The sequence below is a fragment of the Pan troglodytes genome, chromosome 11 (genome assembly GCF_028858775.2).
Source record: "Pan troglodytes isolate AG18354 chromosome 11, NHGRI_mPanTro3-v2.0_pri, whole genome shotgun sequence".
NCBI lineage: Eukaryota > Metazoa > Chordata > Mammalia > Primates > Hominidae > Pan > Pan troglodytes.
The window spans coordinates 41,727,798-41,754,793 of NC_072409.2; the positions used below are offsets into that span (position 1 = coordinate 41,727,798).

Consider the following 26,996-nt stretch of genomic DNA (forward strand, 5'->3'; position numbering starts at 1 on the left):
ATATATGTAGAACATTTCAAACAATATACCAAAAAAACTTATTTAATTAATAAGCAAGTTTAGCAAGTTTTCAGGATAAAGGTCAATATACAAAAGTCATCTTATTCCTGTATACCAACAGTGAACAACTGGAATGTGACATTTTAAAAAAATCTATTTAAAACAGAAGAAAGGAAGAAAGAAGGAAAAAAGAAAGGTACATCTCTGTACAAATGTATCAAAATGTGTGCAGGATCTATATATATATATATATATATATATATACTGAAAACTACAAAACACAGCTGAAAGAAAAGATTCACGTAAAATATCCCATTTTCTTTTTTTTTTTTTTTTGAGGTGGAGTCTTGCTCTGTTGCCCTGGCTAGGGTACAGTGGCCCGATCTTGGCTCACTGCAACCTCCACCTTCTGGGTTCAAGCAATTCTCCTGCCTCAGCGTCCTGAGTAGCTGGGATTACAGGCACGTGCCACAATGCCCGGCTATTTTTTGTATTTTTAGTAGAGATGGGGTTTCACCATGTTGGCCAGGCTGGTCTTAAACTCTTGACCTCAAGTGATCTGCCTGCCTCAGCCTCGCAAAGTGCTGGGATTACAGGTGTGAGCGACTGCACCCAAAGTACACCAATTTCACTCATTGAGAGACTCAATATTGTTAAGATGCCAGCTCTCCCAAATCTCAGCAATCTTTTTGTAGACGTCAACAGGCTGATTCTAAAATTTCCATGGAAAGGCAAAGAAACTAGAATAGCCAAAATAATTCTTAAAAAGAAAAAATTGGAGAATTTACATTATGAGATTTCAAGGCTTTCTATAAAATTAGAGTAATCCAAACAATATATCTGCAAAAGAATAGACAGACCAGGCAACACAAAGAAGAAAGGATTTTTTAAAGTGAATTGAAATTTTATTTTTATATAAAAACCTGTGTGTGAATCTTACATTACAGGGTTATTCATAATTGTCAAAAACTGGAAACCACCAGCTGCCCTTCAACAGGTGAATGAAGAAACACTACTACATTAGTGAGTGATACTTTAAGAGAAACATGATGTTTTATAGCCTCAAAATATCTCACTGCAGGCCAGTCATGGTGGCTCGCGTCTGTAGTCCCAGCACTTTGAGAGGCAAAGGTGGGTGGATCGCCCGAGCCCAAGAGTTTGAGACCAGCGTGGACAAAAACAAAGAAAGAGAAAGAAAAAGGGAAAGGAGGGGAGGGAGGAAGGGAGGGAGGTCCAAAACTTAGCTACTTGGGAAGCTGAGGTGGGAGGATCACTTGAGCCTAGGAAGTCCAGGCTGCAATAAGCCGTGATCGCACCACTTCACTCCAGCCTCGGTGACATAGTGAGACCCGGTCTCAAAAACAAACAAACAAACCAAACCTCACTGCAAATATTTATCAGCTGCGGTGGTGCTGCATCTACACACACAGCGCCGAACTTGGAAGTTGGCAGAGAGCAGCTCTTTGGGCACCAGGCAAGGTCTCAGCCTTCGGACAGAAGTGAAGGGCGAGACTTTCCTTGGAAAGGAATTAAAGGGTTTATCTTTTTAAAACACCTGTTTCTCTTAAAAACTTAAGAAATGTATAATTTAAAAATTTAAAACTTTGATATTATTAATTGCTTATTGTTGAATGAATCCTTGTGAAAATTATTGATTGTAATGTTAGTGCCATGGATATGTCCTTTGTCCCAGCACCTATCTCATTGTCCTAACGAGGTTACTGAAGGTTCTCTTTCCACTGCTGATACATACTACATTGTATCAGCAGTGGAAAAAAGCCAGCTGATACATACTACATTCTTTCTTTTTCATATAGTTGAACTTTTACTGCACCAGGACAAATTTTTAAATATTTAGTGATAGTATACATAGTAAATATAGAGATATTGCTATGCATTTTCAATTCTTTTCTGATCATTACCATAAGTTTTTATTAGAATGAAAATTGGAATAGTTCCTTTAGGAAAACAGGCAAAATATATAAATGTCAAAAAAAGAAAATATATACTTAGAAAACATAGATGATTAGAATTTTTAAAAACAAATGTTAGTCTTTTCCTCCAGTATCTATTAAAGTGTTTTTCAGTGTCAACAGTAAAATTTTATACCTTGATTCATATATACTGCACTAGTTTACTGTTGCCATTAATCTTTTTTCTTGCTAATCAAAACTTATCATTGCCATATAAAATAACCTGTTAGAAAGTATCAACCGTGTGTGTGTGAGTGTATGTGTGTTACTAAAAAGAGTGTCATAAAATACTGTGCTGAGAGGTTCCTAATTTGGTTCCTGATTTCAGAAGCATACCACATAAGATTTAAGCAAGCTCATCTCTAGGAGATGCATAATTTGTGGATAATGGTTTTCTTAGTTGGGATTGTGTGTACTTCAGGTATTATGTAATACTGAACAGCTTACTTGCTTTTTTATTTTTTTCCCTCCAGAGATAAACTGAGGATCACAAATATTATTCTTTTATGTTAATAATGGTTTCCATTTTCTAGTATTTGTTACATTTTACAGCTTTATTCACAAAGCTATGTATTTTTGTGGCAGCTCTAAGTTAAAAGGCACACTTGTAACATTACAGTCCCAATTTTCCCTTTATAAACTTTGTATTACAAAATTTTCCAACACATAGTCAATAAGCATGTCCATATTCTAGAAGTAGATTTTCTTAACATTTTGCCATACTTCCCATTTCTAATTATTTTTTAAAAAGAACTTACAAACGGGCCGGGAGTGGTAGCTCACGCCTGTATACCCAGCACTTTGGGAGGCCAAGGCAGGCGGATCACTTGAGGTGAGGAGTTCGAGACCAGCCTGGCCAACATGGTGAAACCCCGTCTCTACTAAAAATACAAAAATTAGCTTGGCGTAGTGGCGGGCGCCTGTAGTCCCAGCTACTTGGGAGGCTGAGGCAGGAGAATCGCTTGAACCCGGGAGGCGGAGGTTGCAGTGAGCCGAGATCGCGCCACTGCACTCCAGCCTGGGCGACAGAGTGAGACTCCGTCTCAAAAAAAAAAAAAAAAAAAAAACCCAAAAACTTACAAACATAATACAATCCTAAATACTTATAGACATCTCTTTATGAATAAGCAAGATTACCTACATAATCCCAGTGCTGCCACAATTAATTAATAATTCTAATTTCCAGTCCGTATACAAATTTTCCCAATTGTTTTCAAACGTCTTCCGCGGCTCTTGCTTTCTGCAACCACACGCTGCATTTGCTGTTATGTCATCAAGTCTAACCCACAACCTCTGGGGCTCTGACAGAACCCGGGCTCCAGTTATCAGGACCGTCCATGTTATTACTCCATAAATCTTGGGGGAAAAACAAAAACAAACAAAAAAACACTGACAGCTGGCGCCGTACTGCATGTGAAACGTAGTCTTGCATGTTATGGGTTACCGCGCAGCATGCTGGGAACGGATATGCGCGTTTTCGTCTGCGCATGTGCAGTCAACCCCACTTTCCGGCTTCTCCCTGTTAGTGTTTGCTGGTGCGGAGGGTTCGCAGCTCAGGTGAGAGCGCCGGATCCCCACACGGATTGCGGACCTGCAGGGAGGGATGGGCTAGTGTCCAGGCGGCGGGAACGCGACGTCCCGGGAACTCCCCCAAAGCAGGCCCTCACTCCCTGTGCCTGGGCCGGCCCGGGACCTCAGCCTGAGAAGGGCCGGTGGGGGCGGGCTCCGGGGGCGTTAGGTGGGGCTGAGTCCTAGTTGGAAGATGCTCGGTGCGGGCCGAGGTGTGGGTGCCAGAATGCAGCCAGGCGTCGGAAAACGCGGTGCTGGCTTCAGGAGGGGAATGCGCGTTTATTGTATTGACCATGAACCTGCCACAAAGCGCGTACGGCCCGTGGGTCTGCGGTGAGAGGCCGAGCCTAGGAGCTAGAAGGACCTGGTGAATTTTGGCTCTGTCACTTGAGCGTTTGAAAATGAGGATATTAGTAAAAACTGCTTTGTGTCGTTCAGAGGTAAGCCATCCCCTGTAAAGCATTTAGCTAAGCGCTAGTTACTAAGCAGCATGTAAATGTTGATTCCCGTTATATTTGGAAGACACTTTGTTCTTTTCATGTAGTATTTCATTTAATTCTCACAACCACCCTATTTATATCATTAAAAATGAAGAAGGACGGGTGAAAAGATAGAGCCAAACTGACAAAGGATGAGAGAGCTAGGATGTCAATACATAAACACTTTACTCCCCGAATCAGGCTGTTTGTAATGGCCTACCTACCTAACCCAGCGTTGCAGCCTTCACAGCACTGAGTGATTGTCCCCAAAACCCCAGGACAATGATTGTGAAGTCAGCGTGAACAGAATCTTACTATGTGGCAAGTGTATTTGTTGTGGGGTTTCTGGGATGTCTCCAGAGCCTCTGGGTTAGACTGAGGCCCCTGCCACCTCCTGTGCTGTCCCTGCTGTCTGTCTTTAGAAGTCAGTCTGATATTCTAGGGCAGTGAAGATGAGTCACATACGTAATTTTAAATGTTAAACTAGTAGCTACATGAAAATCTAAAACATGAAATTAATTTTAAGAACATACTGTGGTTTTCTCAGTGTATCCAAAATGTTATTTCAACATGTGGCCCTAGTCACATTTCCAGTGCTCAGTAGTTGATGTGATTGGAGGTTGTAGTCATGGATAGCAGGGTTCTAATTAATGCCAAGAGAATCAGGTTTAAGGCCTTAGGTCAGTTCTTCACCAGGAGAATTTTGCTCCCCAGGGAACTTTGGAAATGTTGGAGACTTTTTTGGGGGGGAGGGGGGACTGAGTTTCTCTCTGTCGCCCAGGCTGGAGTGCAGTGGTGTGATCTTGGCTCACTGCAACCTCCACCTCCCAGGTTCAACTGATTCTCCTGCCCCAGCCTCTCAGCTTGTAATCTCAGCTGGAATTACAAGCATGCATGGCCATGCCCAGCTAATTTTTTGTATTTTTAGTAGAGGTGGGGTTTCACCATATTGGCCAGGCTTATCTTGAACTCCTGACCTCAGGTGTTCACCTGCCTTGGCCTCCCACAGTCCTGGGATTACAGGCGTGAGCCACCACGCCTGGCCTGGAGACATTTCTGATTGTCACAACAGGGAGAAGGGCTGTCCTAGTGTCTAGTGCATGTTTAGAAATGCTCCTAAACATCCTACAATGCACGGGACCACTCCTTATGTCGGAGGATTATCCAGCCCAAAATGGAAGTTGTGCTGACGTGAAGAACACTGTTTTCCATGAAAGTTTCAACTAAAATGAATTTGTTACCCAGGCCTCAGCCCCAGCTTCTTTGGAGCAAAGCAGCTCTTTATGTTGCAGGAAGGAGGGAGCCCCAGGAACAGGAGTCCCACCGAAGAACTGCCCTCTGACAGAACAGAGACCTCCTCACCAGGGCTTCCAAACAGATGCAGAAGAACCCAGAAAGGAGCAGGTCTTGATTTGCCCAACCAGCAGCACTTCTTTATCCCCTTGCCCAGAGAGCACCAGACTTGGTGATGTCGCCACATCCAGAAGCCATCACAGATTGTGTGACACTGAACACTGTGGGCCAACTTGTAGAAGGTGGTAAGCTGGGGTTGAGAGGCGTGGGTGACTGTCAGACTGCACAGGAAAAGCCACATTACTGGAGGGCTTTTCTCCATGGTCTCCAAGGAAGGCATAACCAGCCAGGGCTGAGGAAATTGTCTCTAATCCTCCTCATAGAGCCCCCATTTTCTTCATTCTTCCTCACTCTTTCCAGATTCTGAGTCACTCTCACACAACATCCGTCACATGTAGCATCTAGAAATTTACTAAGGTTGCCTCTATCCTGAACCTGTAGAATCACAAAAATGATAATACAGGAAAGGATTTCTATTTCTGACTCTTAAAACCTTAAAAAGTATTGAACCTAGGATGAACAGTTTGTCCATGGTCACTCAGGACAGAGCTTGGAGCAAAGCACAGTGCTGTTCGCTCTGTCACAGGTGAGTCACCAGAAGTGTCTTATCGAAAGTCTTTTGAGAAACTATAAGTTAGAACAAAAATATTTTAAAATAGTCTTTCAGCATCTCCTTTTTTTCAGTTTTGTGTTTTCTATTGGTATAAATAATATTAACAGAATATTAATGTTAATTCTGTTTAAGTTGTTAGTCAAAGAAGACATACATTTTGAATAAATCAATAGGAAAATAGTCTACAATTGCCTGATGAAAAACAGCAAGGGGCCAGGCCTGGTGGCTCACCCCTGCAATCCCAGTATTTTGGGAGGCCAAGGCAGGCAGATTGCTTGAGGTCAGGAGTTCGAGACCAGCCTAAGCTACATGGCGAAACCCCATTTCTACAAAAAATACAAAAATTAGCTGGGTGTAGTGGTGGGTGCCTTTGGTCCCAGCAACTCAGGAGGCTGAGACGGGAGAATTGCATGAACCCAGGAGGCAGAAGTTGCAGTGAACTGAGATCACACCACTGCACTCCAGCCTGGGCAACAGAGCCAGATCCTGTCTCAAAAAAAAAAAAAAAAAAAAAACACACACACACACAGCAAGGGTTCATCCACATGATCATATTAAAAATGCACATATTCAGGAGGTGCTTTCTCTGTAGTGCTTCCTGTCCCTTCTCAAGGGTCAAAGGAACATTTTTTGTAGAGAGGCCTTTTTCCCCAGCTGGTGTGATGACATTGGTAGGCAGGTAAGATAGAGGCTGCCCAGATCTCTCATGACTCCTTCCTCACCCCCAGGTTATCCTTTACGGTTCTCCACACTCTTTCAGGAGCAGCAGAAAATGAACATATCTCAGGTGAGTTAATTACTAATACCTTTTTCATCATGGATTTCATAGGTGTTTAAGGGTCCACATATTAATATGGAAATGTAGAAATGGATCAAAATCATTCAAGGAATATATAGAAAAGCAGGGCAGTAGCACAGCAGAATTGGCATGTGGAAAGATGGAGGTCCCCTGATGTTACAGATTTTCCAAAATGGAACTGCAGTTTTCATTCTTTCTGATAGCCATGGCAGAGAGCCAGACAGACAGTATTTTTTTACAGATTTGCATTGATGAGAAGCTTAAACCAGGATGATTCCTCATGGAATCTAAAGTTATCAAAGTCAGGGAAAATGTCTTTGTTGGTTTTCATGTGTCAGTGCAAATCTTTCTCATAACAGCCTTGAAATAAATGCAGTATGTTGCTTCTGCTTTTTCCTCAGTGGAAGTAGACGGCTTAGTGCCAAACTCAGGCTTTTATTAATACAGTTTTTCAGTTTTTTTATTAATACAGTTTTTCAGGTAATGGAAACAGACGTTCAGGTAGACAGACTGTCAAAGAAAGGAGAGATTGATGGTGTAGGCTCTGTTGATCAGAGGTGGAGAGTTTAAAAGGATTTTGTCCTGAAAAATGGGTAAGGTTTTCATTGTTGCAGTACAGGAGATTACTGCATTTTGAGAGCAGGCTAAACAAGGCATGCAAGGTCCATTAAGAATCTTTGCCCATTGCAATTTGGACTTCCTCTTAGGGAATAATAAGAGAGGGGAGGGAGATAAAGGTTAGAGCCTTAGTATTAGTTTGCTAGGGCTGCTATAATAAAGAACCACAGACTGGGTAGATGAAACAGCAATTTATTTTCCCACCATTCTGGAGACCAGAAGTCTGAGATCAAGATGTCATCAGGGGCCGGGTGAAGTCTGAGATCAAGATGTCAACAGGGGCCGGGTGCAGTGGCTCACGCCTGTGATCCCAGCACTTTGGGAGGCCAAGGAGAGCAGATCACTTGAAGTCAGGAGTTCGAGACCAGCCTGGCCAACGTGGTGAAACCCTGTCTCTACTAAAAATATAAAAATTAGCCGGGCATGGTGGCGGGTGCTCGTAATCCCAGCTACTCGGGAGGCTGAGGCAGGAGAATTACTTGAACCTGGGAGGCGGAGGCTGCAGTGAGCTGAGATCGTGCTACTGCACTCCAGCCTGGGCGACAGAGCTAGACTCCATCTCAAAAAAAAAAAAAACAGATGTCAACAGGTTTGGTTCCTTCTGAGAGCTGTGAGGGAAGGGCCTTGTTCCGTGGCTTAGATGTCTGTCCTCACATCATCTTTCCTCTGTATGAGTCTATGTCCAAATTTTCTTTTCCTGTAAGGAATTGAGAAATTGTTCAAATATAGAAAGATACAAAGAAATAATATAATAAATATGTTCCCACCTTCCCAAATTACCAACTATATATATTTTGCTAAATTTTTGTTTCTCTTGTATGCACTCTTTTTTCCTTTTAAAAACTTAGTTCTTTAACTGAGATGCAGTTTTAATACCAGTAAAGTGTACTCTGAAGTGTGTAACGATGGATTTTTACATATGTAAATTCATGTAATTTAGTACCCAGATTAAGATAACACCACTGCTCCCCTCTACAGGGCAACCACAATTCTGACCTCATATGTTAGGGAAAAAAGATAAAGTCATTTTTGAATATGATACCAGTAGAATCATACAAAGTATATTCTTTTACAGTTTTCAAGGGAATGTTTTGCTCTGTATCTTAATATTTCCCTTTTATCACTGGGCTGTATTTCATTGTATGAATAGACCATAATTTATTTCCTCATTCTCCTCTTAGTGCATTTTTTCGTTTGTTTTTCCTGTTTGAGGCTATCAGGAATAAGGCTGCTGTGAATATTCTTTTGTGTCTTTGGGTATGTCCTCATTGCTTTTGGGATATACTTAGAAATGGAATTGCTGGTTCATAGAATAAACATATGCTCAGTTTTAATACATACTGCAAGTAGCTTGCCTAAGTGGTCGAATCAGTTTACATTCCCACTAGCATTCTGGCTGTACCAGATTCTGAGCAACACTTGTTATTATCAATCTTTTTGTTTTTAGCCATTTTGGTGGCTGTATAGTGTGGTATCTTATCAAAATTTATAATTTGCTTTTCTATGGTAAATACTAATGTTGGGCACCATTGTTTGTGTTTTGGCCATTTAGACATCCTTTCCTTTTATGTAATATATAAAGTACCTATTCAACTCTGTTTTAATTGGGTTATTTGCTTTTTTTAAGTAGGAATTATTTCAATATTTTCAGTAAATGTTTTTTGCCATGTGTGCATTACTAATGTTCTTGGATTCCGTGGCTTGCTTATTCATTTTTTAAATAATATCTTTGACAACAAAGTTTTTACATTTAATAAAGGTCAGATCGTCTTTTCTTTAATGGCAGTTCCTTGTGTATCATGTTTGAAAGCTCTTTCCCTACTCTAAGATCATACCGATATTCTCCTATATTGTTACTACATACTTGTTTATTTTAGCTTGATCTACATAGAGTTAGCTTTTGTGTTTGGTATAAGGTGAGTGTCAAGGTTCATATTTCCATACGGATATCCAGTTGCTCTAGCACCATTTGTTAGAAAGACCATCTTCTGTCAACTGAATTGCAGCTGTTGTCATTCAAGTGACTTGTATGCGGGTCTAATGTAGACTGTATATTTTCTTCCTTTGGTCCAATTAGTTTATCTTTTTGCTAATACTTCACTGTCATAATTACTGTTGCTTTATAGTAAGTCACGAATTTTGTGAATTTATTTACTATTTTAGGTCCTTTTCATGTTCATGGAAGTTTTATCAATTTTCACAGAAAATCCTGATGGAAAGTTTTTCAAAGTAGAGGTGAAGTCTTTCACATCTTTTATTAGATTTATTCCTAGGTATTTGATCTATTTGATAATAGCACAAATGATACTGCATTTTAAATGTCATTTTCCAGTTTATTGTTAGTTTATTAAAATACGATGGATTTTTTTAGTATTGATCTTATACCTAGGCATTTTACAAAATTCACTTATTCTAATAGCTTATCTGTGTATTCTTTTGGATTTTAAATATGCAAAATTTTTTTTGCAATAAAGACAATTTTACTTCTTCCTTTACAGTTTTTATATCTTTAATTTCTTTTTAGCCTTACAGCTAGGACTTCCAGTAAAATGTTTAGTACAAATGGTGATAATAGAAATCCTTGTCTTATACCTCACCTGAGGGGTACTCAGTATTTCACCATTGAGTCTTATTTTAACTACATGTTTTTTGTATATGTCCTTAATTAGAATAAGGAAGTTCCCTTTTTTATTTTTAGTTTCCTGAGTTTTTTTTTTTTATCATGCATGAGTATTTTGTCAGATGGCTATTCCTGCTTCTAGTGAGATAATCATATTATTTTATTCCTTTAGTCTGTTAAAGAGCTGAATTATATTGATAGATTTATCAATGTTTAACCAACCTTGCATTCCTGGGATAATTCCCACATGATAAGGTAGTGCTGTCACTTTAAGTTATTTCTGGATTCAATTTGTTAATATTTCAATTAATATTTTTGTGTCTACATTAATGGAAAGATACTGGCTTGCAGTTTTTCTGTCATGTCATGTCACGTTTTGGCGTCAACATCATTATATTCTCAAAAAATGAGTTTGGAAACAGTTATTCATTTTGTGTTCTCTGAATGAGTTTAAGATTGCTGTTATTTCATCCTTAAATGTTTGGAAAAATATACCTGCGAGGTAGTCTAGCGTTGGAGTTTTTCTTGTGCCTGGTTTTTGCTCATGAACTCAGTTTCTTTAACAGGATATAGAAAATCCAAATCGTGCTACTTATTCTAGTGTCCTTTATTTTTCACAGCTTTATGGAGATACAATTCACATACCATATAATTCACAGTTTTAAAGTGTACAATTTTGTGGTTTTTAGTATATTTGTAGAGTTGTGCAGTCATTGCCACAATCAATTTTAGAATGTTTTCATCACTTCAAAAAGAAATTCCGTATCATTTAGCTATCATCCCCCATCCTGACATACACAATCTCAGCCCTAAACAAGTAATCTGTGTTCTGTTTCTATATGTTTGGCTATTCTGGACATTTCTAATAAGTGAAGTCACATAATATGTGATCTTTGTGACTATTTCTGTTGTTTTTTTTTTTTTTTTTTTGAGACAGAGTTTTGCTCTTGTCGCTCAGGCTGGATTGCAATGGCACGATCTCAGCTCACTGCAACATCCGCCCCCTCAGGTTCAAGCAGTTCTCCTGCCTCAGCCTCCCAAGTAGCTGGGATTACAGGCACCCACCGTCATGCCTGGCTAATTTTTCTATTTTTTTTTTTTTTTTTTTTTTTTAGTAGACACGGGGTGTCACCATGTTGGCCAGGCTGGTCTCGAGCTCCTGACCTCAGGTGATCCGCCCACCTCAGCCTCCCAAAATGCTGGGATTACAGGTGTGAGCCACCACACCTGGCCCTTTGTGACTATCCTTTTTACTTAGCATACTGTTTTCAAGGTTCATCCATGTTGTACGTATCAGTACATCATTCCTTTTTGTGACTGAATAATATTCCATTGTGTGGATATACCACATTGTTTATTCATTCAACTGATGAGCATTTGGATTGTTTCTCCCTTTTGTCTGTTATGACTAGTGCTGCTATTAACATTCATGTACAAGTTTTTGTTTGGACACCTGTTTTCTCTTGGGACTAATCCTAGAAAAGGAACTTCTGACTCATATGGTAACTCTTGACTTATCTTTTTTGGTAACTGCCCAACTGTTTTCCACAGTGGCTGCACCATTTTACATTCCCACCAGCAGTGTATTAGGGTTCCACTTTCTCCACATCATTAAAACCACTTGTTATTTTCCCTTTTTTTTAAATTATGGACATCCTAGTGGGTGTGAAGTGGTATCATTTGACTTTGATTTGCATTTCCTTGATTAATGACATTCAACATCTTTTCATGCGCTTATTGGCTATTTGTTTATCATCTTTGGAGAAATGTTTATCCAAGTCCTTTGCCCATTTTGGATTACATTTTTTGTTGTTCAGTTATAAGAGTTCTTTATGTATTCTGGCTACTAGACATTTATTAAATGTAGTATTTGTGAATATTTTCTCCTGTAGGTTCTTTTCACTATCTTGATGGTATCCTTTGCACAAAAGTTTAATTGTGATGAAGTCCAATTTTTTTTTCTTTGGTATCATATCCAGGAAGTCATTGCCAAATCCAAGGTCATAAAGGTTTACTCCTGATTTCATCTAAGAGTCATGCAGTTAAACTCTTATATTTAGGTCTTTGATCCCTTTTAAGGCCAATTTTTTTTTTTTTTGAGACGGAATCTTGGTCTGTTGCCCAGGCTGGAGTCCAGTGGCACCATCTTGGCTCACTGCAACATCCATCTCCCGGGTTCAAGTGATTCTCCCACCTCCCGAGTAGCTGGAATTACAGGCATGCACCACAATGCCCGGGTAATTTTTATATTTTTTCAGTAGAGACGGAGTTTCACCATGTTGACCAGGCTGGTCATGAACTTCTGATCTCAAGTGATCTGTCTGCCTCAGCCTCCCGAAGTGCTGGGATTACAGGTGTGAGGCACCACGCCTGGCTATTTTGAGGCAATTTTAAAATACGGTATAAGGTAGGAGTCCAACTTCATTATTTTGATGAGATTCAGTTATCCCAGCATCATCTGTTGAAAACTATTTTTTTCCTAATAAATGGCCAATGTATGGGTTTATTTCTGGGCTCTCAGTGCTATTCTGTGGATCTGTATGTCTGTATTTATGCCAGTACCACACTCTCTTGATTACTGTTGCTTTATAATAAGTTTTTAAATCAGGAAATGTAATCCCTCCAATTTTTTTTCTTTTTTTTCTAGATTGTTTTGACTATTCAGGGTTCCTTGCAATTTCATATAAATTTAAATTGTAGGTTCAGCATTTCTGCAGAAAGGTCATTAGGATTTTGATATAGATTTCACTGAATCTGTATATCACTTTTGGGAGTATTGTCATCTTAACAATATTAAATCTTCCAATTCATGAACACAAGGTGTCTTTCCATTTATTTGGGTCTTCTGATTTCTTCTAGCAATGTTTTCTAGTGTTCACGTATAAGTCATGTACCTTCTTGGTTAAATTTATTCCTGTTTTATTATTTTTTGTTCTATTGTAAATGGAATTGTTTTCTTTTTTATTATTCATTGCTAGTATTTAGAGAGATAAATGATTCTTGTGTGTTCATCTTGTATCCTACAATTTTGCTGAATTCATTTATTGGCTCTAATAGTTTTTTGTGGCTTCCTTAGTCTTTTCCATATATTAAATCTCATGGTCTCTGAGAATAGAGATAGTTTTACTTTTTTCTTTCCAGTTTGGATGCATTTTTGTCTTACCTATTTCCTCTAGCTAGAACTTCCAGTGTAATGAATAGAGATGATGAAAGCAGGCATCCCTGTCTTATTCCTGATATTTGGAAGAAACCTTCTTGTTTTTTAGCCTAGCGTATTATGTTAGCTGTGGTTTTTCAGAAATGCTTTTTATTGTGTTGCAGCAGTTCTATTCTAGTCCTACTATGTTAAATGTTTGTTTTTAACATGAAAGGATATTTTTGTCAAATGCTTTTTCTGCATCAGTTGAGATGATCATGTGACTTGTTTTCTTCATTTTATTATTGTGATATATTACACTGATTTATTTTCTTACGGTGGGCCACCTTGCATTCCTGGAAATAAATTGTACTTGGTCATGGTGTACAGTACTTTTTATTTGTTGCAAGATTTGGTTTGCTAGTATTTTGTTGAAAACTTCTGCACACATATTCAGAAGAGATACATATCATAGTTTTTGGGTGATTTTTTTATCTGGCTTTGGTTCAAGGTAACTCATAGAATGAGTTAGGAAATGTTCACTCATCTTCTATTTTTGGAAGAATTAGAGAAGGATTGGTGTTAGTTTTTCTTTAAATGTTTGGTAGAATTCACCAAACATTTAAAGACCGACAGTTGGTCTTGAGCCTTTCTTTGTTGGGAGGATTTGGATTACTGATTCAGTCTTATATCAGTCTGTTCGGATGTTCTATTTCTTTTTGAGTCCATTTTGGTGGTTTGTGTGTTTCTAGGAATTTGTCCACTTCATCTCGGTTATGTAATTTGTTGCTATACAGTTCACTGTATTCTTCATTGTCTTTTTTATTTTTGTAAGGTTAGTAGTAAGGTCCCCACCTCATTTAGTTCCTTAAAGTATACAATTAGGATACTGATTTGGGATCATTTTTAATATAGGTGTTACAGCTATAAATTTCACGCTTAGCACTGCCTTAGCTGCATCTCATGCATTTTGGTATTTTGTGTATTCATTGTGAGTAATCTCAATGTATTTTCTAATTTCTGGGTCTCGGGGGTTTGTTTTGTTTTGTTTTTTTGGGACAGAGTCTTGCTCTATCACCCAGGCTGGAGTGCAGTGGCGCGATATCAGCTCACTGCAACCTCCGCCTCCCAGGTTCAAGCAATTCTCCTGCCTCAGACACCCGAGTAGCTGGGATTATGGGCACGCACCACCACACCTGGCTAATTTTTCTATTTTTAGTAGAGACAGGGTTTCACCATGTTGGCTAGGCTGGTCTTGAACTCCTGACCTCAAGTGATTCGCCTGCCTCAGCCTCCCAAAGTGCTGGAATTATAGCCGTGAGCCACCATGCCCGGCCTCATTTCTCTTTTGATTTTCCCTTTGATCCTGTAGCAAGGTGAAAATCCACCTATGTGTATGGCCCCCAGGGACTTCACATACTCAAACTAGTACACATTTGCCTTTAGCAGGTTAAATTTTTCTAGTTTTATCTTCCTAATTGTATTAGATGGAGTTGAGTAGCATCTGCTCCAGTAAGCAAATGAGCACATCCTGATTCTCCCTGCAGGTGCCTGTCTCTCTCCTAATAGTTTGAAAAACAGATACTAATTTTCTGTTTTCCCAGCTATGTTCTTGTAAGGATGTTAGCGTTGCTTTTATCAGCTCTCTACATCTCTAAGCTAAGATCTAAAGCTACGCTGTATGATTGTAATTTTTTGTAATTTAGTGAGATAGACTGTCCTTTTTTTTTTAATGTGCAAAGGAAACCAGAGAATTATGTTATGCAGAGGTTATCCTATATATGTCAGTCAGGTTGGTTAATTATGTCTTTTCAATCTTCTATATCAGTGGTCAGAAAACTTTTTCTGTAAATGTCAGATAGTAGGCTTTGTGAGAGATACAGTCTCTGTTGCATCTACCAAACTCTGCAGCTGTAGTGTTAAGCAGCCATAGGTAATACATAAACAAATGAATGTGGCTGTGTTCCAAGAAAACTTTATTTACAAAAAAAAAAATTGGTAGTGGTGGTATTTTTCATTTACCAAAAAAAAAAAAAAATAGTAGTGGTGAGCTGGATTTCACCTTTGTGCTGTAGTTCACTGACTCCTGTTCTATATCCTTGTTGGTTTTTCTTAATCTGCTTTTCTATGAGTTACTGGGAGAGTTACATTAAAATCACTAATTAAAATTGTAGATTGATATCTCATTTCTGTCAACTTTTGTTTATATACAGTCAGTTCTCATAATTCTCAGTAGTAATGTTCCAAAAAGTCACTACAAACACTGAACTAATAAATACTGAACCATTACTCAGAGGAGAAATACGGGGTTAAGCCTCTAGTCACATTTTTGTCAGCCAGCAGGTACATAATCTTTTTGTGTGTCTTTCTGCATAAAGACACCTTATTTAATATTGTTGGTTTATAATGATTGAACTAATGGCCAACAACACCATAACTAATGCCTGAATGAATCTTATCTAACATAGATATTTTCTCCATGAGACATACCACAGGCTTCTTGCACATAGGCACACTAGACAGCACATAACTGCTATACATATAGGCCATTTAAAAAGTGAAATCATCGGCCGGGCGCGGTGGCTCACGTCTGTAATCCCAGCACTTTGGGAGGCCGAGGTGGGCGGATCACGAGGTCAGGAGATGGAGACCATCATGGCCAACATGGTGAAACCCCATCTCTACAAAAAATACAAAAATTACCTGGGCGTGGTGGCACGTGCCTGTAGTCCCAACTACTCAGGAGGCTGAGGCAGGATAATTGCTTGAACCTGGGAGGCAGAGGTTGCAGTGAGCCAAGATCACATCACTGCACTCCAGCCTGGCAACAGAGCAAGACTCTGTCTCAAAAAAAAAAGAAAGAAAAAGTGAAATCATCAAGAAAAAGCACAAAAATGCAGTAAATATGGCACTAAATAGACTGAGAAGTGGACACTTATTTACAGTATCAGAGCTGAAACAAGAAAGCAGATCACCTTGTTGAGCCTCATCTGGGAACATGTAGGTCAGGCAATTCAAATTTTTTACCTTCCTGTACATATCCACAAATGACTGCAAAATAACTGCAAGTGTTGATTTTGAGGTTGCAAATAATTTTAGTGTGTGAATTTACAAATATGTAATCCATGAATAATAAGAAATGCTATTTGGACGCTATGTTTGCCAGGTGCATAGCAATTTCGATTTGTTGTATCTTCTATTGAAAGGACTGTTTTGTCATTACAAATCGTTACTCAGTTTTGTTGTTGTTGTTGTTGTTGTTGTTTATACAAGAATCTCACTCTGTCACCCAGGCTGGAGTGCAGTGGCGCGATCTCAGCTCACTGCAACCTCCACCTCCCAGGTCCAAACGATTCTCCTGCCTCAGCCTCCTGAGTAGCTAGGATTACAGGCACTCACCACCACGCCCGGCTAATTTTTGTATTTTTAATAGAGATGGGGTTTCACCACGTTGGTCAGGCTGGTCTCGAACTCCTGACCTCGTGATCCACCTGCCTCGGCCTCCCAAAGTGCTAGGATTACAGGCATGAGCCACTGCACCCGGCCCGTTACTCATTTTTTATACCTCTTTCTTACCTTAAAATCTACCGTATGTGATAGTAATGCAATCATATCAACTATCTTTTGGTTTTGATTATATGGTATATCTTTTTCCATCCTTTTACTTTCAATCTCCATAATCCCTATATATATAATGTTTCCTTTGTTGTTGTATTATACTTTATCTTTTCTTTGATTATTTAGTCCAGAGAATGGTACATTTTTTTCTATAAAGGCAAGTAATAAATATTTTCAATTTTGACAATCATAAGGTCTCTGATGGAACTTCTCAGTGCTATTTCAGCACAAAAACAGCCATAAACAATGCAACATGATTGGGTGTGCCTGTGTGCCAGTTGACTTTATTTAAAAAGCGGCAAGTGGCCAGGTACAGTGACTCACACTTATAATCCCAGAGCTTTTGGAGGCCAAGGTGGGAGGATCACTTGAGGCCAGGAGTTCAAGATTAGCCTAGGCAACATAGCAAGACACTGTCTTTACCACACATACACAAAAAACTGGCAAGCCAGATTTGGCCCAAAGGCCATAATTTGCTGACTCCTGCCATGATGTATGCCAAGGGTAGTCTGTTGGGATGGAATAAAAATTGTAGGAAGTTTATTTACATTTTTTGGCTACAAAAATAAGAATTAAAAAAAAGTTTTACTAATGTATCTATTTATAGTATGTGTATATAACTCATAAATATATATAGATCATTTATAAACATTTTCTTTGAGACAAGATCTTGCTCTGTCACCAAGGCTGGTATACAGTGGTGTGATCACGGCTCACTGCAGCCTCAACCACCTGGGCTCAAGCAATCCTTCTGCCTTAGCCTCCCAAGTAGCTGGGACTACAGGCACATACCACCATACCTGGCTAATTTTTTAAATTTTTTGTAGAGACAGGGCCTTGCTGTGTTGCCCAGTCTGGTCTTGAACTCCTGGGCTCAAGCAGTCCTCCCACCTTGGCCTCCCAAAGTGCTGGGATTACAGGCATGAGCCACTGCACCTCTCCTATTAAAACTTTTACCAATTTAATACCTTCAAAGTCTAAGATTAAATTAGATTCAAAATAGGCATCCTTTATATTCGTTTAAGCTTTTTAGAGTTAAACCTGATAAGAATTGTTTTCATGGGTATTTTCTACATCATCTAATTCTGAACCCTTCAGATTGAATAGAAATGTACTGTTACAGGCATCAGTGTCATTCAAGGACGTGACTATAGAATTCACCCAGGAGGAGTGGCAGCAAATGGCCCCTGTTCAGAAGAATCTGTACAGAGATGTGATGCTGGAGAACTACAGCAACCTCGTCTCAGTGGGTAAGCATGTAAACATAACCTACCCTTGTAACTCCATATAGAAGGTATTTCTTTTTTAAGTGCCAATACATGTGAACAATTTAAAGTTTAAATTATTTAGGCTTTTCATTCAGGATTCCAAAGTAACTATGCCCTGTCGAGGACTAGAAAGAATGTGTTGTCAACTCCCAGTGATAAATGCAAAGGAGCACTTTCAGGATACTGCTTCCAAAGCTGTATTTTCTTCCACTTTTGGAGACTAAAATCTCATGTATCTGGTCTAAGTCCTCGATTGTGTTTTATTAACAGGGTACTGCCGTTTCAAACCAGAGGTGATCTTCAAGTTGGAGCAAGGAGAAGAGCCTTGGTTCTCAGAGGAGGAATTCTCAAACCAGAGTCACCCAAGTGAGTTACTGAGCAGTAGTAGACATAATTCTGCAGGAGTGGTTAGACTCCAGGTCACTTTAGGGGTGAACACCTGAATATTGCAAGACTTTTCTTAGAAAGCCTAAAGGCACAAAAAGCAGCAGTTAAAAGAAAATAATTAATAAAGTTGATTCCATTAAAAGTAAGAAATTTGTTAATAAAATATATTATTCAAAGGGTGAAAAGACAAGCCACTGACTAGCATAATATGTATGTAGTGCAAATAACTTAGAAAGGATATGCTTCCTGAAAATGTAAAGAACTTCTGCAAGTCATTGTGGGAAAAGATAGGCAACCCAGATGAAAAATGGGCAAAAACATTGAACAAGAACTTTTTAATATGTATGGTCAGTAAATCTTTGAAAATGTGTTCAATCTCATTAGTTTTCATGGAGCACAAAATAATACATGAAGTGAGATATGAGGTGAAATAACACATATGAAGTGAGTTTACAAATATGGCAATGCCAAGTCTTGGCGAGGAAATGGAATGTTAGACACCCTTATCCACTGATTGATTGGAAATATAAACTGGTAAAACCACTGTGGTATCAGGAGGATGTTTTCTTTTTCTTTTCTTTTTTTTTTTTTTTTTTTTTTTTTTTTTTGAGATGGAGTCTCCCTCTGTCACTCAGGCTGGAGTGCAGTGGTGCAATCTTGGCTCACTGCAAGCTCCACCTCCCAGGTTTATGCCATTCTCCTGCCTCAGCCTCCCGAGTAGCTGGCACTACAGGTGCCTGCCACCAGGCCCAGCTAATTTTTTGTATTTTTAGTAGAGACAGGGTTTCACCATGTTAGCCAGGATGGTCTTGATCTCCTGACCTTGTGATCTGCCTGCCTCAGGCTCCCAAAGTGCTGGGATTACAGGCATGAGCCACTGTGCCTGGCCTCTTTTTTTTTTTTTTTTTTTAATTTCCACAGGTTTTTGGGGAACAGGTGGTATTTGGTTACATGAGTAAGTTCTTTAGTGGTGATTTGTGAGATTCTGATGCACCCATCACCCAAGCAGTATACACTGCACCCAGTTTGTAGTCTTTTTTTCCCACTCCCCCTTCCCACCCTTCTCCCACCCCAAGTCTCCAAAGTCCATTGTATCATTTTTATGCCTTTGCATCCCACCAGGATGTTTTCTAATCAAGGTAAACTTTTGCATATGTTGTAGCCAAGTAATTCCTTTTCTAACTGTATGACTGACAAAAAGATATGATTATGTTCTCTGGAATACATAAAAGAATATTAATGGAAGTATTGTTTATGTTTGGCAAAAATAGTGCTCATCAACAGTAGAATGGAGAAACAGTTGTATTCTTTAAGGAAAAATTATACAGCCACATAAAATCTTGTACACTGATTACAAACATAATATTAACCAAGAGAAAAAATATGCATATATGGCTTCATTTATGTAAAGATCAGAAGCAGGCAAAATTCAACGACATTTTTAGGAATTCATATATTGGTGATAAAACTATGAAGAAAATCAAGGAAATTATTACATAAATATTAGGAGACTGGTGAATTCTAAGCATAGAGAAGTTGTAACCAAGCATAGGTAAACAGGGATTTTTGCAGAGCCATTTGTGTTTCATGACATGGTTTCTGATTCCATGAGTGTTCACTTAATAGTATTAAGTTGCACATGAAAGTTTTATGCAGATATATATTGTTTCATGCTTAATAAAATGTTAAGAGGTAAGCGAGAAGTGGCAGATGATATTTGCAATATGACCAGTCAAGGATAGGCATTTAGAATGCATAAAGAATCCAGACCTCTCTTAAATGTCATTTTCACAGTAAAACTTTCTGTGATACCCTATTTAAAATTGTACCCCTCATGTCAGATTGAAATGTGGAAACTCAGGATGGGATGATCAGGTTCACTTAGTGCTTAGTTCTGATGGAATAAATCAACGCTATGACAGCCAGAATGGAGCAGTGCATCTAAGTTAGTTGCATGAATGGATTTTATTTTCAACAATTTTATACTTGCTTGTATTTCTATGAATCACAACCATAAGACAGGTTAGAGCTATAAACTTTTTCATTTAATCATAAAGGAGTTGGTGCTGTTATAAATTTAATTTGATGTTGAATTGATGAGGGATATCAAATTGTAAGAATGTAGACAATAGACTATTCTAACCATTATAATCTAGATAATGTCAAGACCTAGACTGTAATTTACTTTCAGCTTCTAAACCCCGTCCCTGTTGAGTCTATTCCAAAATTCCTGTTATCTCCTGATTTTCCTTGTTATACTACTTACATTTAGAGTTTGTGTTGTATTTATCCCATTCTCTGTTTTTCCTGCTCCCTAAAATAACTACCCCTATAAAACGCTTAAGTTTTATTTTATTTTCTTTCCTCTATCTACCCAGTTAGGAAAATCTTACTAATCACATGCAAAATATGTATTCATTACCAGTTTCCTCTCCCATTTGCACTATATCAATATTATTTTTTAAAGGAGGGTGGTCTGAGATATATATATTTACACACACATACATCTGAATTATTTAATCTTGATAAATCAAATAATTAGGTGCAACATAGGCTGTATGTTGATAAGCCCTACCCACAGAAGATGTAAGAGTCATAAGATGTTTTCAATATTTCTGTTTTAGAAGATTACAGAGGTGATGACCTGATCAAGCAGAACAAGAAAATCAAAGACAAACACTTGGAGCAAGCAATATGTATCAATAATAAAACATTGACTACAGAGGAAGAGAAAGTTTTGGGGAAACCATTTACTCTGCATGTAGCTGCTGTTGCTTCAACAAAAATGTCCTGCAAATGCGACTCATGGGAAGTGAATTTGCAAAGTATTTCTGAATTTATCATTAATAATAGAAACTATTCAACAAAGAAAATAGGTTGCAGTAATGTATGTGAGAATTCACCTTTCAAAATTAACTTTGAGAAACCTCAGACTGGAGAGAAATTTTATGAACATAATAAAAACATGAAAGCTCTCAATTATAATGAAAATCTTCCCAAGCATCCAAAGTTTCAAACTTTGGAGCAAGCTTTTGAATGTAATAAAATTGGAAAAGCCTTTAATGATAAGGCTAACTGTGTTAAACATAAGAGTCCTCACACAGGAGAAACATCCTCTAAAGATGATGAATTTAAGAAAAATTGTGATAAGAAAACTCTCTTTGACCACAGGAGAACTGGCACAGGGAAGAAACACCTGCATCTTAATCAATGTGGGAAATCCTTTGAGAAGTCAACTGTGGAGGAATATAATAAACTTAATATGGGTATAAAACATTATGAATTAAATTCAAGTGGAAATAATTTCAACAGAAAGGGACACCTCACTGATCCTCAAACAGCTGTCACAGAAGAGAACCCATTGGTAAGTAATGACAGAACACAGACTTGGGTTAAATCCTCTGAATATCATGAAAATAAGAAATCCTACCAGACGTCGGTTCACAGAGTTCGCCGGAGAAGTCACTCAATGATAAAACCCTATAAATGTAATGAATGTGGGAAATCCTTTTGTCAGAAAGGACATCTCATTCAACATCAGAGAACTCACACAGGAGAGAAACCATTTGAATGTAGTGAATGTGGAAAAACTTTCTCCCAGAAGTCACACCTCAGTACTCATCAGAGAATTCATACAGCAGAAAAACCCTATAAATGTAATGAATGTGGAAAAACATTTGTCCAGAAGTCAACCCTCAGGGGACATCAAAGAATTCACACAGGAGAAAAACCCTATGAATGTAGTGAATGTGGGAAAACTTTTGTTCAGAAGTCCACCCTCAGAGATCATCACAGAATTCACACAGGGGAGAAATCCTTTCAATGCAGTCAATGTGGAAAAACATTTGGCCAGAAGTCAAACCTCAGAATACATCAGAGAACTCACACTGGGGAGAAAACTTACCAGTGTAATGAATGTGAGAAATCCTTCTGGCGAAAAGATCATCTCATTCAACATCAGAAAACTCACACGGGAGAGAAACCATTCAAATGTAACGAATGTGGGAAAACTTTTGCCCGGACATCAACCCTCAGAGTGCATCAAAGAATTCACACTGGGGAGAAACCATTTAAATGTAATGAATGTGGGAAAAAATTTGTCCGGAAAGCAATCCTTAGTGATCATCTGAGAATTCACACAGGGGAGAAACCCTTCCAGTGTAATAAATGTGGGAAAACTTTTGGCCAGAAATCAAATCTCAGAATACATCAAAGGACTCACAGTGGGGAGAAATCTTATGAATGCAGTGAATATGGGAAATTATGTAAGAAGTCAACCCTAAGCTTATACCAGAAAATTCAGGGAGAGGGGAATCCCTATCGATGTAATAACTAGAAAATCCTTTTGACAAAAGGAATGCCCCATTTGATATCAGAGATACACAAAAAACCAATTGAGGGTAGTGAATGTAAGAAGACAGTCCCAGAAGTAAACCCTCACTGTGAATCAGAGAATTCACATAGGAAAGAAACCAGATGAAGATGAATGCAGGAAGAATTGTGTCCAAAAGGCAACCTTCAGAGTGTATCAAAGAATTCACACAGGCTTCTGTTTTCAGAGTACTGTGGATAGGCCTGAATGAAGTCATACCCTATTAGATAGCTCCCACACATCACACAGGCTGGTAATCTCTTCACCAGCACCAATTTCATTTTACTCCAGGCACATAGTCCAAATTTCCCAATCTCCTTTTCATCCAGGTCGGCCTTTGTGACTGGCTACTAAGATGTGGATGTCCATGATGTATATCACATCCCAGTCTGAAACATAAGAGACTTCCCTAACAAATTACCAGGGCCCTGTCACAACAAAATGGATATCATATCATTTCTAGGACAAACTTGGTGCCGTGCTTTAATGTGGCATGGTACAAGATGAAGTCTGTGCTTGAATGAATATATGCAGCAAAATTCTCCTCTTCTGTGTCTTTCCCAGTTGAACATTATGTGAGCAAAATTTAAGCTTATACAGTAGTCCCCCCTTATCTGTATTTTCACTTTACGCAATTTCCATTAACCATGGTCAACTGCACTTTAAAGTTATTAAATGGATCCAGAAATAAACAATTCCTACATTTTAAACTGCACCCGATTCTGAGTAGTGGGATGAAGTCTCATGCCCTCCTGCTCTCCCATGAGGGTTATTGAATCATTCCTTAGTCTAGCATATCCACAGTGTATACACTATCTGCCAGTTAGTCACTTACTTGACATTTTAGTTATCAGATCACCTGTCAGGGTATGACAGTGCTTGTATTCAAGTAACCCTTGTTTTACTAAACAATGGCCTGAAATTGCAAGAGCATTTCTGGCATGTTGTTGTAATTATTCCATTTTATTATTAGTCCTTAATTTATAAATTAGGCATAGCAAGAGATTAAACTATCATAGGCATGTGTATATGTAGGAAAAAAATATAGTATATACAGGGTTCAGTAGACCCGTGGTTTCAAACATCAACTTGGAATTCTTGGAGAGCATTCCTTGTAGTTAAGCAGGGACTACTGTATTCTGTTGAGCTTTCACATGTTTGAGTCTATTTGTTTCTACACATAATTTAGTTATCTTCTGCTAGGAAGGCAGAAAGCTTCTGTGTAAGCCAGGCTTAAGTCAGTCAATCAGAGGGCACAAACCTTATTAGGAGGCTAGAGAGTCAAGGAGAACCTCAAATATGATCAGAGAATTGTGGAAAAGACATCCTTTCAATGTAATGAAATTGATAGTACCACCTGATACAGGGCTTTGCATGAACCTTAAAGTCTTTTGGCTGAATGGTGAGCAGCCACTGTGCAGTTCAACGTAAGTGTGCCTTAATTGCACAGAGGTACTGCCCCCACACCTCCTGACACCTCCATATACCCCAGCTATATCTGCTTTAAGGAGTTTTCCCTGGCTCCAAAGGCCATTGGCACCCACCCAAGTATTATGGGAAACCTCCAGGGAGGGGAGGGACTCAGATTTATATGGCTTTATTGAATCCATGCTCAAGGCAACATCTTACTAGTTCCTGTGGGGGTACAGGACACCTAGATTTAGCTAATGGGGTTTGGCAATGGGAAGGCAAACAAATTTAATAACTTTATGGGTGAGGTACTTTGGGCCAGTGGAGCGTACTACGGTTATGTTTACATCTGAAAGTATAGTAGGGATTAATTCCCATAAGTTATAGAGAGAATTCTAATTCCCTGTAATTCACATAAGTCATAGAATTCTAATCAGGAATAATTGTATGTAAAGATACCTCTGAGGTCCAACAGCTCTGATCATTTTGGGCTTCAAGTCTCTGTGACTGGTGATTTTGTGGGTTGAAACTTCTGGCAAAAGGGGGAAGCCCTTGGGAGCTGGGAGCCAGGGGATTGACTTGGTTCCCCGACAAGGGTACCAGGTCCACCCCTTCTGAAAAGCAGCTGTTAGTTTACTCTTGGGCTCTTTTACACATTGGATATCTCTTCCCTGGGTAGAGGGTTCTGACCTAAAATTCCACTTTGGGAGTTTGTCATCTTGGACTCAACAACTAACAAAATGAAAAGGACCCAGCAAGCCTCACTTGTGGAATGAAAATGAGGCATTCAGGAAAGCAGCTGTCCTGGCCCCACAGTATGTCAGCTGTATAGGCAATAGTAGTAGCTGTCTCTTAGAAGGGAAATAATGTATCACCTCTTTCCAGAATGAAGCAAAGTTGCTGGCTTAGTAGAGCCCTCAATTCATAGAGGTTACTGTAATTGGGCCTGGCTCACTGATGCTTTCGCCAACTGAAACTACTAGGATCCTGTGTGTGTTCAAACTCAGTGCCATTAACAAACCCAAAGTGAAGCAGTCACTCCTCTCAGTGGAAAGAGCACAAGGATGTTCCCAGCTCTGGCCAATACTCCATTTCATAAACCTTGTTACATTTTTGTTAAGCCTTGGCTCTGGATGTGGCCTAGATATTTGATATTCTAATTGGAAATTACGGATTAAAAAGCACCCTTTCATTCTTTGTACAGTGGGGGTAAAAGTCACAGCTGCTTAGTACAACCATCTGGGTTGCTCAAGTAGATGCCCATAATAAGAGACTATTTTCTGATAAGACTGACTGGAATCAAGCTGCCGACAGCTTTCTCCATCCAGATTGTGACGGTTGCTACCTGGATCCATCATTTTACTGGTATGGCAAAAAATCACCCATGTGACACTGGGTGACGTGGTAAAAGTACATGGTACTTTTACAGTACCATGTACTGTACAAAATAAAGGTCTCTTTATCTGATGCTTCCATTGATGTCATTGGATATAAGAATTTACAAAACTTTTCCTTCGGGATAAATAGCCAGTACTTCATATGCCATTGATTAATTCACCTTTTTCCCACTGATTTTAAATATATACTAAATTGTCATTTGTAAAGATAGTGCATATGACTGATTAAACGTTCTGATATTTTAGTAACATCATTTTGTGAATAGGACTGGCATGTATAGGAACCATAATACCCATCTTTCTGGCCTGCTATTGAATTTTTCACGGAAGGATAATTGAATCAAGTTTGGAAAAAGAATACATCTTAGGACTTAAGAAATAGAATATCATAGGCCAGTTACATTGTAACTGTAGAACTGCCAGCAGCCTTACCAAGAAAATGCATTGACAATAGGAGAACATAAGTTTACCCCTAGAGAGAAGCAGATATGACAGGAAGATTAATGGTACACAGGCCCAGTTAGTACCTGTTAGGACCAGTTAGTCCCTGAGAATCAAAACATCACTGTTTACTCTGTTTTTGTAATACTTCCTAATATAAAGCAAGTCTTTCTTTAAACTTTTTTTACTCAGACACTTTCTGAAAGAAAATATTTAGAATCATCTCTCTTCCTGCCCCTTTTAAATAGGATATTTGAGGATTATGACTGGGTTTGGTATTAAGGATCAGGAACCCTGTAGGGTGGAACTGATTCACCCAGGTGGCCTGAGTCATTGGGAGGCCAGGTGGCAAAGCCCCATGACTGGGGACTCAGGCTTCACCTGCTGTCCCTTAGCAGAGGGTGGCCCACAGGATACCTTTCCATACAATACATCACCAACTGGAGACCATGGTCTGTGCTCTAGTCATGTATGCTCCCTCTCCTTGCCTGGTTGATCTCCTTAGCAACTCATGGTCTTTTACTCTAGCAGATGGATGCCTCATCTAGAGACTCTGGAGGAGCTGATTTTCTGTCTGCCCACCCACTAAGGGCCTTCAAGCTAATAAAGATAGAAAACAAGGCAGGAATTTTTGTCTGTTTTATTCACAGTGTATCTCAAACACATGAAGCAGTCCCTCTTCGTATTAGGCACTCAGAAATACTTGCTGAAGGTACAGTTATCAAACTGAAATCTGAGCATTTTTCCTTTTGATGTTCCAAGTTATCTTTTGGGTGATTGATTAATTTATTATAAATAGGTAAAATATTGCTATAAGTTCCCTATTCACGGGTATTTTATAAATTTTTAAAACTTCTTAATCTTCAGAAGTGTACAGAACTGTTCTTCAGATCTTTGTCAACCAAAACATGTATTTTCAATAAATTGAGATTCCCAGTTCAAA

General features: G+C 38.9%; 1 protein-coding gene and 1 long non-coding RNA gene across 8 annotated transcripts; one reads left to right on the forward strand and one right to left on the reverse strand.

The window, feature by feature from the left end:
• Window positions 1–3,442: 3,442 nt before the first annotated feature.
• ZNF510 (zinc finger protein 510) lies at window positions 3,443–26,996 on the forward strand. Of its 7 annotated transcripts, none has more exons than XM_063788492.1 (6): window positions 3,443–3,530; window positions 5,314–5,559; window positions 6,716–6,774; window positions 17,902–18,028; window positions 18,317–18,412; window positions 21,058–26,996. In XM_063788492.1, exons 2-6 carry the CDS (start codon window positions 5,490–5,492, stop codon window positions 22,767–22,769), a joined length of 2,064 nt encoding a protein of 687 aa, XP_063644562.1. In that variant the 5' UTR covers window positions 3,443–3,530; window positions 5,314–5,489; the 3' UTR covers window positions 22,770–26,996. The 7 variants fall into 7 exon arrangements, with proteins under 7 accessions (XP_063644562.1, XP_063644564.1, XP_016816753.1 ...); XM_063788494.1 differs by having other exon boundaries at window positions 3,445–3,530; window positions 21,061–26,996; XM_016961259.3 differs by having other exon boundaries at window positions 3,477–3,982.
• Window positions 7,581–17,902, reverse strand: LOC129135965 (uncharacterized). Its single transcript, XR_008537145.2, has 2 exons — window positions 15,864–17,902; window positions 7,581–8,101 (listed from the first exon to the last, which is right to left on the reverse strand). It is a non-coding gene; the product is annotated as an uncharacterized LOC129135965 (long non-coding RNA).